This window comes from Ranitomeya variabilis, chromosome 7 (genome assembly GCF_051348905.1).
Source record: "Ranitomeya variabilis isolate aRanVar5 chromosome 7, aRanVar5.hap1, whole genome shotgun sequence".
Taxonomy (NCBI): Eukaryota; Metazoa; Chordata; class Amphibia; order Anura; family Dendrobatidae; genus Ranitomeya; species Ranitomeya variabilis.
In genome coordinates, this window is record NC_135238.1 from 151,910,634 (window position 1) to 151,923,200 (window position 12,567).

The 12,567-nt window shown below is 42.3% G+C and overlaps 1 protein-coding gene across 2 annotated transcripts in view; it reads right to left on the minus strand.

Moving 5' to 3' along the window:
* Nucleotides 1–12,567, minus strand: part of FAM117B (family with sequence similarity 117 member B) — a 55,503-nt gene that overhangs the window by 4,505 nt on the left and 38,431 nt on the right. Inside the window, exons 4-8 of one of the 2 annotated variants that reach the window (XM_077272079.1) lie at nucleotides 10,744–10,857; nucleotides 6,766–6,912; nucleotides 6,466–6,537; nucleotides 2,431–2,641; nucleotides 1,198–1,318 (exon numbers count right to left, since the gene is read on the minus strand). In XM_077272079.1, coding sequence (XP_077128194.1) covers nucleotides 1,198–1,318; nucleotides 2,431–2,641; nucleotides 6,466–6,537; nucleotides 6,766–6,912; nucleotides 10,744–10,857 — 665 coding nt within the window. The remainder of the gene's footprint in view (nucleotides 1–1,197; nucleotides 1,319–2,430; nucleotides 2,642–6,465; nucleotides 6,538–6,765; nucleotides 6,913–10,743; nucleotides 10,858–12,567) is intronic. The other variant, XM_077272080.1, reaches the window with a different exon arrangement.

A 12,567-nucleotide genomic window follows, 5' to 3' on the forward strand; every position in this document is an offset into this window, starting at 1 on the left:
TGGGTAGCTGAGGGATATCCAGACCAGGACTAATATTTACGCAAGTAAAATGAGGTTTGTGGTTGTAGGCAGCATTGTTTAACAAGGTACCTTTAGCACTTGGCACTTTATAAGTATTCTATACTGTGTTCTGAGTATTATTATGAATTGGCTCCCATGATAATGCTTTTTATTTATTCTAGCACTAGGCACTTTTACTAAGTATTATCTAGTGAGCAATATTCTATATAGCAGCGCTCTACTCAGTGCAAGACATATGAAAGCCTGCATAGAGTTTGCTAAAAAAACACACGAAGGACTCACAGACTATGAGAAATCAGATTCTCTGGTCTGATGAGATTAAGATAGACCTTTTTGGTGAGAATTCTAAGCGGTATGTGTGGAGAAAACCAGGCACTTCTCATCACCCGCCCAATACAATCCCAACAGTGAAACATGGTGGTGGCAGCATCATACTATGGGGGTGTTTTTGAGTTGCAGGGACAGGACAACTGGTTGTCATTGAAGGAAACATGAATGCGGCAAAGTACTAGGAGATATCCTGGATGAAAACCTCTTCCAGAGTACTCACCTTCCAACAAGACAATAACCCCCAGCCAGAGCCCTGACCTAAACCCAATTGAGCATCTCTGGAGAGACCTGAAAATGGCTGTCCACCAACGTTCACCATCCAACCTTATGGAACTGGAGAGGATCTGCAAGGAAGAATGGCAGAGGATCCCCAAATCCAGGTGTGAAAAACTTGTTGCATCATTCCCAAGACGACTTATGGCTGTACTAGCTCAAACAGGTGCTCCTACTCAATACTGAGCAAAGGGTCTGAATACTTATGACCATGTGATATTTCAGTTTTTCTTTTTTAATAAATTTGCAAAAATTACTTCATTTCTGTTTTTTTCAGAGAAGATGGGGTGCAGAGTGTACATTAATGAGAAAAAAATGAACTTTGAGTTTGCCAAATGGCTGCAATGAAACAAAGTGAAAAATTTAAAGGGGCCTGGACACTTTCTGCACCCACTCTATATTCACTCGAGTGAGGGCTGAACCCAATTCATGGGTGCATGTCCATTCTCCCTCTTTATGCTTATGATGCGATAATCCCCTTCTTCCCCTACACATCCAGCATGCCAAATACAGCATATGGAAATATGTAGGAATCGGACAACACATTTAGAATAGAGAAATGATTACACTTACAGGCTTTCCTCAAATACTTTAACTCTTTCGCAACCTTCAGGTGGCTCCCGCTTGAACATATAGCTATTGTTCGGTTTTGGAGATGTAGCATACTTGGGAAACGGAGAGTGATTTCCATTCTCTGTGGGAATAAATCATTGCTATTAGCAACTGGATCACCTCAAAATTAGAACAACCTGAACATGTCAAGCGAAGTGTTAGAAGTCCAGATTATAGAAGAATTATATAGGAGTAGAACAAACATACCATAAATATTAATAAAACCTACCGTCTCTACCTCTACCTAAATGTAGCAAACTACCCCATTTTCTGCAAGCTTTCTACAAGACTTCTACGGTAGTAGCACGCAGGGAATACTGCCCACTGACAGTACGAGCAAGTGTCATCTCTGTACTATTCTAGTATCCTGCACTCAGGCTCGATGGGCACGGCTATTACAGATATATGTTACACCACCAAAGGACTGACAAACTGGAAATTAATATATACATTTATAGGTAGACGAAGCATAAAAATTATGTAAGTTTCAGTTGTGTGATTCATATCAACAGTTTTGTCACAGAGAGAATTAATTTCCTGTTTATGTCTGTAATAGCTGTGCCCACCGAGCCAGAGTGCAGGATTCTAGAAGAATAGTAAAGAGGTGACACTTGCCGTAACATCAGCCTGCAGTATTTCCTGCATGCTACTAATGCAGAAGTCTTGTACAAAAGGAGGTAGTTGGCTGCATTTAGGCATGGAGCTTGATTTTGCTTGGTGTGTATAATATCTCATAATTCGTAAGATTAATATGAAAAAAGCCACATTTTGATTCTGACCATTGTAGAGGTCCAGGCTTCACCAAGTTCAGAGTGGCGTTGAGAGGAGAATACATTTAAGAAATCCTCCTCTAATTAATAATGCAGACCCAATACAGTCTTAAATGGGTTTTCCCTCTTTCAGGAAACCTGCCCGCAGGCTCAGAGTGGTGGAGACACAGCGCTGGACCCATCAACACTTTAGCCTGAAAGAAGAAAACCCAGAAGAGAAGATGTGTAATCTAGAAATTCTGAAGCACCTTTTCTTAGAGCTCTGCTTTGTGTCGTTCCCTCGCTTCTCCTCCTAGAAAGTCCTGAATTGACAACTTGGCTTTACTAGTTGGTGATGCATCCCTACATACTTTCCTCTCCATCCACCTAACATTATCTCACGTTACTCTACGTGACCAGAAGGAATTAGAAGCTCAGGCATTACCCTTGTCTCTGGGGTCGGTGCGGGTGTCCTCCACTGTACATGGGCTCTCCTCGCTGCACTCATTTGATATGGTAATGAATGAAGCAGGAGATATGGATTGGGAGCGGCTGCTGTTGTTGCTTCCACGGTCATTTCCTCCGGGCGTCTGAGTATCTACACTTCTTAGAGAAAGAGGTGGGGGAGCGCGGTGTCCATCTGGAATATCTTGTGGCTATAAAATATAAAAACATATACAAAACAAAAAGGGGAGAAAAGAAAGGAAATACATTACGCGGATAATTTTCTTTGCTAGATTAAAAAAAAAAGAAAAAGAAATTTTTCACACTAAACATGACAGACTGTTACACTCCATACATTAAAGGGGTTATCCAGCCTTTAGAAATAATATGTAACAGTGGCCAATATTTCTCCCACTTACGGATATGGTTAGTGGCAGGAAGATAATTGGCATCAATGCTCTGTAATCCCGTCACATGTGCGCACTCACTGTACTTCCCCCCCCCCCCCCATTAATGCCACACAGTATTCGCATCGTGCCCCATTTCCCAGCACTCACAGCACCGAGAAAAGGAAACATCACTAATCAGGTGCGAAATATCTATACTATTACTGACCTCCATACCACACCAGGAGCCATCACTGATCTGTAAGAGGACGCACAGGAGAAAGGCAGGTGACGTGGAGAAGACTAGAAAGGGAGGGCGCGTCATAAGCAGAGCAAGGGAATCACGGGTAATGCCCGCCATTGGAAGATGTGTCAAAAGGGACTCCACAGAGAATGGCACAGGAGCACATGTGAGTATGTGCCCCCTGCCATACATTATTCTATTTGGTAAAGGCGGATAACCCCTTTAAATGGTGAAGTTCTCATTAATATTGGCTGCAGGAGTTACAAAGAGAAGCGATACATAATCAACACCCATCTTCCTGTTCCTAAAATCTGCTGGCATAATGTAAAAAGAGATAACTTACATTAACCTGAGCTGCAGAATCATTTAACCCTATTATCACTAAGTTTTAGATCATTTGACTAGTTGTAGAAGGCCACGAGCTAACAGAAATGCTATATAAAGTGCATGAAAACTGCACAATGCTTTCTCTTGTCTTCTCAGGCTTATTACATGGCGTTACATGCCCAGAGCATAAAGCTGCTCCATGATGACATTTCATAAAAACATTAGGTGAACTAACATCCCCATGGATGTGTGCATGTATACATATCTGCCATTACACAGGCATGTAACTGCTGACACAGTAGTGACATACAAGAAACAAGGCGGCTATCACCTCTGGAGGTACATCTCTCCATTGTACTGATTTTGATGTTGGGTATATTAGGTATGTGTCTTATGTGCAGGGTTCAGCTATTGCATACTGACAAGTAGGTTGGTCTATTGGCTTTTGTCAAATTTTTACTTCCAGCCAACATAATGTTTGTCTGACAAGTCAGAGCCACTACTGATTTCCAGAAGTGTCCACCTCTGACATATGGGTGCACCAGATCTGAATGGCCCCTTGTACAGTCCATGGTGTCAGAAATATCACACTGGCAATAGGTGCGCTATCATTTTGGAAATCAGTGATGCAGCATTCAAACTCAAAGTAATTTTAAGTCAATTCTGGGTGTATTTTGTGTAATTGCAGCCCAGGGCACCAAACCTGCCATGACACTAAAACAGGGCTGTGAAGTAACCAATTAGCAAAACAACAAGTCTACAAATAACATGCTCCCGAGAAGACTACAGATAAAGCAAGTCTGTGTTAAAAGAGACATGGATAAAATGCATGGGGTGAAGCAGCCGCTGTAGAGAAGAAAACTAATTAGTGGCAACATGAAAGATTAACACAAAGACATTGTCATAGGATTGCTACACAAAATGGCCAATAACAGTGAGTCTGAAGTTAGAGCAGTAGCCATATGGGTTGTCATCCCAGAATTAGTGCTATATCCAAGAAGTATTGTTTCTCCTTGAAGAGATTGACATGCTAAGCATGCCGAGATGAGGAGACTTAAAGCCACAATGCTCCTCTGGGAAATATGCTGGAAAAGAATTTGTGCTGGCGTGTTCAATTTAGACTAAGGTGACCATTGTAGCACCGGTTTCTTAGAATCGGAGGGGACAAATTGTCACTTGTGCAAATACCAGCCAATATCTATGTAGGTAAAACCAGCATCTCTGGCTATGGCTTGAATTTCTGACTTCCCGCTTTGGCCAATTTACATTTTGGAATAGGTGGACAATTTTTTTTCTAAACTGATGCAGCAGGAAAGTGGAGAAGACGCTCCTAGCCAGTAAATGGAAATAGAGCCACCTGGCTGCTGCAGGCAAGACCTTCAACTTTTCCTTTCTATTAGTTTTCTGCTTTCCTAGAATGTCACCTTAAGTCATTTTTCGCAATATGGACATCCATCTGCTTAGCGTGCCGCCTGGAACCACACTGATCTAAAATTACTGCTGACCAAAACCAAACTCCTCCATTAATATGGGTGAGTCTCTTTATGTATGGGAGAGTGAGATAAGTTGGTAGGAAACAACGACCAAGGAACAAAATAGGTACGCAGAGATCAAAATCGCCCCAATATCCATGGCTTCCCCTAGACACGTGATTTGGCTGACATGTCCTCTTGCACTAAGAACACGCAGATATCCATATTGAGAAAAGTCTGCAAGATTTTCAAACTATAAAACTATACTCCTGTCATCACCTATACCAGGTCATTACAGACAGTAAGAGACAGACTCTCCTCAGTGTTGCATGCAGTAAGATGGAGCCAGCTGGTATTTCCTAGTAAGCTCTGGTGCTGCCCTTCATCTAACTGAGGGACAACTATTGGAGAAATTGGGGACTATAGGCAGCCTGCAAACATTTTTATCAATGGCGTGACCAAAAAAAAAAAAGAGAAAATCTCTAATTTTTAGCTCTAAGGGTGAGGCCATACACAGTGGCTGGCCAAGTGATCAAGACTCCTTCCACCACTATGGCCAATCACTGCACAATCCTGTGACCGCAGGCGGCCCGAGCTTCAACCGCCATGTTTGGCATCACCCTAGTAGTAACGTACTTTAGCACTGCTGCAGAGCAAATTATGGTAACTATTGATTTCTTGCTGGTATTCTTAAAAGTTTGTTACTCATCTCTGAAAGTATGTTGCCCTACTTTTGGGCTAGAAGTATGCGGCAATGTGTGTGTATATGACATAAGATTGTCCTGCTGTCACCAGTAAATGGGACTCTGCAGAAAACCAGCAGGGAGTTGCGGGACTGTTCGCACTGCAATCCCATGGACCATCATTACTTTGCAATGTTGCTGGGAGATAATTGTGATCTGCAATCGCATGGCCCCAGAGTTGCCCGTTATTCCTATTTGCGATTTCCAGCAAGAGCAGATACATAAGTATACACACGTGTGCAATAGACAAGCATTTGCCTTAGTGGTGCCATACACATTAGATGACGGTTGACCAAACCCCGCCAATTATCCAATGTATATGGATGTCAGATTCTGTAAAATTTCAACATGCCCAGTTTTTGTTCCCTACTCTCAACTGTGAAGACATGCATGCTCAGCATTAATGGGGAGAGGACAAAATAGCCGGGTAAGGTGTACGTCACCTTTACACATCCACTTAATGACAGTTGACGAGGGGAACTGGTACAGAAAATCAAACTGGTAGCCTTATTATTATTATGTGTAACTTAATATGGCTGCTATTGGAAGGATGTGCCAGAAAACCGGTCAAGGATGTGCTGCTAAACATTTATTGATATGGCCATGATAGAGGCGGCAACTTTTAGTATTAGGTGGGCTTATTAGTGCTAACATTGGCAGCTACTATACAACATCGGTTATCTAATGGTTACACAGCAGGTACGATGCACTGCTGCCAGATCATCAATAGCTTAGAGTAAGGTAAAGTACATGACAACATATATCAGGTTAATGGCACTCAGCGCTCCAACCAAAGAAAACAAAACAATAGAAGAGAGAGTATACACACAAAGTAAAATAATACCACACACAGCGACAACTTACCTCAGGGTGCAGATGCTGGAAACTCATTGTAATGTTCCCATTGACATCAGGAAGGCCTGAACAGTCTCCATGCTGGGAAACCACAAGGATATATGCTTCAAGATGAATATTGGAGCAACCCACCCTCCTTAATAAACCCATAATATGGAGGGTGAAAACTTAAAAAAAAATAAAAATGCTTCTTGATTCCATGTGCAGCGAAGAAAAGTGAAAAGAGCCTTCTCAATGGTAAGCTGTAAATTACCATCAAGAACCAGTAACTGGGGTATGGCTCCATAGTGGAAAGGAATAAGCACTTACCATGAGTTGCTCTTCCTTCTCTCCCGTTTCCTTAATGATGATTTCAATTTCTTGGTTCAGCCCTTCCACGCTGTTCCGAAATCGAGACCCTGATGATTTGGTGATAGGTATGGTCATCGGTGTAAGTACATTCTTAGACATGGAGGTCTGCAGAGAAGAAGTTTACACAAAACACCAATGATGACTTACCAGACTGCTCAAAGGGACGCAGGCAATAACTTGCCATAAGATCGGCAAGAAAGTGCTGGCGAGGATTGTCAGGCTTACAAAACACATTAAAGGGGTTGTCCAGGTTTGGCACAAAAGTATGGAGGCACTCTATGTGACTATAGACTTGTGAATCCTCCCAGGATGCACAGAACGCACTGTCAGGATTCTCTGGTGCCGGTCACGTGACTGCAAACAGGCATGCAGCATGCATACTCCCAGCCACATCCTGACTAGACATGTATTGAGCAAGGCCCTGCACATCAAGTCAAAACGTGGCCGGAGGATGCATGTCGCATACTTGTTTTCACATGACTGCCCGTTCCCAGCGCCAGAAAAACCACAGAGCGCATGCCGTGAGGGTTCACAAGTCTGCAGTCACATAAAGCAACTGCAGACTGTTATGCCAAAACTGGAGAACCCTTACTATTTAGGTATGGTTCAATACCAGGCTCAGGTTAATAGCGCTCTGACACAGAGAGGCGCCTGCACTGACAGCCCCGCTGCCGAGAAGAAATTAACTTTAATCCTCCCGGCAGCGTCGGACAGTCACTCATGGGGGTGCAGCCGCCGCGGGTTCAGTCACTGCTCAGTGCATAGAGAGCGGTGGTAGTAACCGTGCCCCCGACAATGACTGACGACTGGTGCTACTATTGAGCTGCTGTCAGTCAGTGTCAGGGCCGCGGTTACAGCTGCTGCTCTCTATGCACAGAGAGGTGACTAAACCTGCGCCGGCTGCACCCTCATGAATAAACATCAAGCGCCGCCGGGAAAAATACATTTCATTTCCTCCTGGCAGCGGGGCTCTCAGTGCAGGCATCGGGCAGGTTCAGAATGCTATTAACTAGCAGATACGGGGCTAATCTGCAGGCTAAGTGTTTTTTCACGTGACAAGTTCCCTTTAGAACGAGACACAAAACCAATTTTTTGAGGGTTTTTATTTCATTCTTTTAAGTTTTGTTTTTTTTTACTGCAAAGAGAATGTCGGAAAAAAAAAATTCTATCCTACTTGGATTTTTTTCTCTGTGTTTTTAGTACATTAAAAAACAAGATGTCCTGCAAAGAGAAAAAAAAAAAAACACGCAGTACCTTATATGACTATATCAAAATAGGCGAGGTGGGGAAAAAACAAAGCAAACACGATAAAATGGCTGCATGTCCAAGGGGTTACAGCAATCTCAGAGCTTCTGGCAATAAAAAAATAAATAGGTAAACAAAGTGCCTTTTCTGAACTAAAAATGTGAGAGCGATTCACTTTCTAAAATTTGATTTCACCTCATACAGTTCCATTTTGTACAAACAATCTTCACATTCAACTATATAACAGTATTCCTCAGATGATATAGTTTTGGTCCTCTGCATAAAACAAAATAAGGGGCCAGAGAAGCAGATTGGGCTTTATACGAGTGGCAGCTGGTAACCTGCATTTAGGGCTTATGTGTGTGGCAAGTCTGTGGCACCCGGCAGGGGGTAAGAGCTTTCCGAATACAAAGCATCTGTAGGGGCCCACTGCCTAAGCTTGGGGAACAATCACGGAGGTTACAATCTCTGCATACAGCACAGCGCTCTGACAAAGAGCTTCCCCAAAATGGAACCGAGTTCTGATAAAAAGGCCGCACTGTAAATGTCGCACATTGTCTACTGGGCAGGAGTGTCCATACATTAGCGGTGACTTTCACGGAGAAAAAGAACATCTGCTATCAAACAGCCAGACAAAACTTCGTATTAGGCTATGTTCACACGTTGCATTTTTTATGCACATTTTAAGCTGTGTTTTACAATGCCAGCAAAGTCTATCAGATTGCAGAAATCTCATGCACACACTGTTTTTTTTTCCTGACTGATTTGGGAAAACTGCTGCATTTCTGCAAATTGCAGCACGTCACTTCTTTCAGTATTTTTTCAGGGTATCAGTGTTTTTAGGGCAAAAAACACAGGTATCGGGTTTTGCTGTGTTTTTGGTGCAAAAACCTAAGGAAGCTAAATCAGGTTTGTTTGTTTTTTCGGGCCACTAAACTTTAATCAACATGCACAAGAGACAACAAAACCACAGCAATAAAAATGCCGCAAAAATGCAGCAAAACTTGCTTTTTGTAAGCAGCTTCTTTGCTGCCAAGAGAGCAGGTTTTGTTCGTGTGAACTTAGCCTTGTTCTGCATCTATGTACACAAACTACTACTGAGCGCAGTATATCACTTTGAAACTTATAAATGATTCACTTTCGTGGGGAGAAATAATAAAAAATATTAAAGTTATTTCTATAGTGCCAACATATTCCGCAGCACTTTACAATGCAGAAAACGTCAGAGAAATCAAACAATGGCAAGCTAAAAGCATCCAAACATGTTCTTCGAAATAATGAAAGGCAATTGTGAAAAAACGCAAAGACAATGTCGCCCCAAAATCAAAGACCTGGTGATCGCCCCATTTCGGCAGATAGCCAAAGGCTTCAGCAAGAAATCTCATCCTAGCCACTTTAGCATGGTTGTGTATGTGGTACCTTAGCCTAAACTGCCCAGTCTCTGTACTGCTCCACTGGGACCATTATGTGACCGCTGCAGGAATCCTGTGAGCATTGGCCACTGATCATTTAGTAATTGACTGCATGCCTGTCCAGACTAACAGGAAGCAAAGACACCAGCGCAGTACCCATGCAGCATTGAAAGAGGGGAGGCATGGGATCAGTAAAAAAGTGCATTTTAAATATTGTATAAGCCAATTGAAAAGTATATGAAGTATTTTTTTTTCCTCAAGTTGGAGGCTGATGGATTAATGAGTTTCTGTTTTATGGACATCAGAGCTGTGCAGTGTGTAAGGAAAGCGGAGCTATGGAGGAGGAGATAAATGCCACAAACTCATTTGATAGAAATAGAGTTTTAGGCCCCGATTCATTAAATCTGGCATAAAACACTTTGAAAAGTCACAACATTTTTGAGGCTGTGCAAAAATTCATTTTTTAGACTTGGCATTTTCACATCAATCCTGGCCAGCCCCACTAAAATGGATGGCACTAGGGAGGTACAGGGTGTTGCCACGCCTGCCCATCTAATTTATTAGGCACTGTGCTGTACTTTATGCCACAAATCTCATTCCACTTCCTGTAGTCAGATTCGTGAAGAGGCAGATGCCACTTTTAAAAGGCGCCTGAATGATTAAGAGGTATGTGCTTTTTAATGAATTAGGTGCCTCTGACTCCACCATGCCCCCTCAATAAGACTGGCGTGAACAACACTGGTCTTGATGAACTGGAGGCCAAAGTGGCCAAAGTCTATAAACATGTATTTTCCAAGGACAGCTGTGTAGCTACAGTCTTAAAAATGGCAGATGATGGGAGTCGTATATACACCACCCCAACCCGTCCATCAACCTTTGTTGCCACTACCAGCCTTGCTCCTAATTACATGCATGTTCGGCTCATGTGTGATGTAGTCGCCTACTCATGGGGAAACAGTTGAGAAGCCCAGGTACTGACCTATCGTGCTTCTAGTCTTCGGAGAAGCATCTATAAATATAAGACTACATAATAGTGTGTATCGGTAGACGGAAAACCTCAGAAAAAGGTTCTTGTTAACAACCAAGAAGGTCATCTACACACACTACATGCCAAAGATCAAAAAGATATTCACGTTTTCCATGGAGACAGATTATGATGCAAGTCATCCATTACAGAAAAAATCTAGTAAATGAACTGCAATTGGTAAATGTGTCCTGTTCTGCAGTGCTGGTATCACTGGTATTAGCGGTGCTCTTGCTGGGCAATGCCAGCTCTTACCTGGCATTGGTTAATTGCAGTGTGGTTGCCATGGAACGGAGACTGCCTGTCCTTGTCACGATGGTGTCTGCTGCTGTGTTTACTCCTTTGAAGCTGCTGACGTAATTTTGCAATCTGAAGAGAAACCAAGAAGGCAGATGTGCAGTCATTACACAGAGGATTTACACAAACCATGAAGACAAGGAACGTTTCCACTATACAGGTTAGGCTCTGCTTACATAACGTTTTCCCTTACATTCAGTGGGTTTGTCGGGGGCTTACGTCCCTCTCTACTAGGCGTATACAGCCAAAAATGAAGCACGACAGAGCCCACTGACTCTGCATTATTACAGTCAATGGTCCAGTCAGTGCATACACCAGAATCCCATTTTGCGTGGGTTTGGAGGGATGCTCCAATTGAGCCACTGAACATAGGGGAAAACATGAAGTGGGCCGAAAGTAATGTGAATCCGACATTACGAGTTTCATGCCATTAAAGGATGATTACATACAAACACGCGCACAACTATATACGCTACCTGCTAATACAGGCGACTACATACATTGTTATCATATCCATACAACTTTGGTTGAAATATACTGCATGTCTCATTCCGCACGGCTTAATCTAGACCACCTGATAAATGAAAATGTAAAAAAGCCCCATAGGTACTACACAAAACTATTACTGCTGTTAATGCCACGCCTAGATCAAACAAGGTACGTACAGCCCACCTAACTCAGCAGAGGCAAGCGCAGCCATACGGTGCTATAGGTTACCCACCGGCGCACTCACAAACACACATAGTTATGCTTTTTGTGGGATCTCTTGGTAATCAACTGAACTATCTAACCGACAGAAAGAAAAAGGTATACCAAAGTGCACTCTTAGCGTACACCTATGGAGACCATTGACATACATCAGGGGCATTTCCTGGCTTCTATAATTAAAGGGGTTTTCCCCATTAACAAAGGGAAGAAGTAAGAGAGTATACAGACAAGACAACAGGGGATCACAGCTGATCTGATTCTTTCTGTGAGATAAAACATTTACCAGCTTGAACAGAAAATGTTTTTCCACACAGAAAGCAGCAGCTGTGATCCCGAGCTGTCCTGTCTGTATACTCTTTTGCTTCCTCACCTACCCAGGAGCTGTGGTATGATCAGACCATGTTCCTGTACAGTCAGACACAGCCATTACACAGTACACAGCAGGGGCACATTTATAAGATCTCAGCACAGGGGCATTATTACCGGTATTATTTTTTTTAATACATCCAATTATGAAACGTAATTTGATTACAATGTACTTTATTAGTGGAGCAACCTCTTTAACATGGAATGTGTTCACTGGCCTATACACTACTCACAAAAAGTTAGAGATATTTGGCTTTCAGGTGAAATCTCAAGATGATCCTAAAATGCAGTCTAACCTTTTCAGGTGAACTGAATGTGACCATCTCTAAGCTTTTGAATGCACATGAAACCCCATAAGGACCCGGGGTGTTTCAGTTTTTTGCTCCCCTTCTTCTCAGAACCATAACTTTGTTATTTTTCCATCAATATGGCCATGTGAGGGCTTGCTTATTGAGGGACAAGTTTTCCTTTTGAACAACACCTTTTCTTTTACCATATAGTGTACTGGAAGTGGGGGAAAAAAAGTCTAAGTGCAGTTAAATTGCAAAAAAAAAAAAAGAAGTACAATTGTACAATTTTTTTTTACCATGTTCACTAAATGCTAAAACTGACCTGCCATTATGATTCTCCATGTCATTACGAGATCATAGACACCAAACATGCATTTATTTATTTTTTTATTTAAGTGGTGAAAAAAAAAATCCCAAG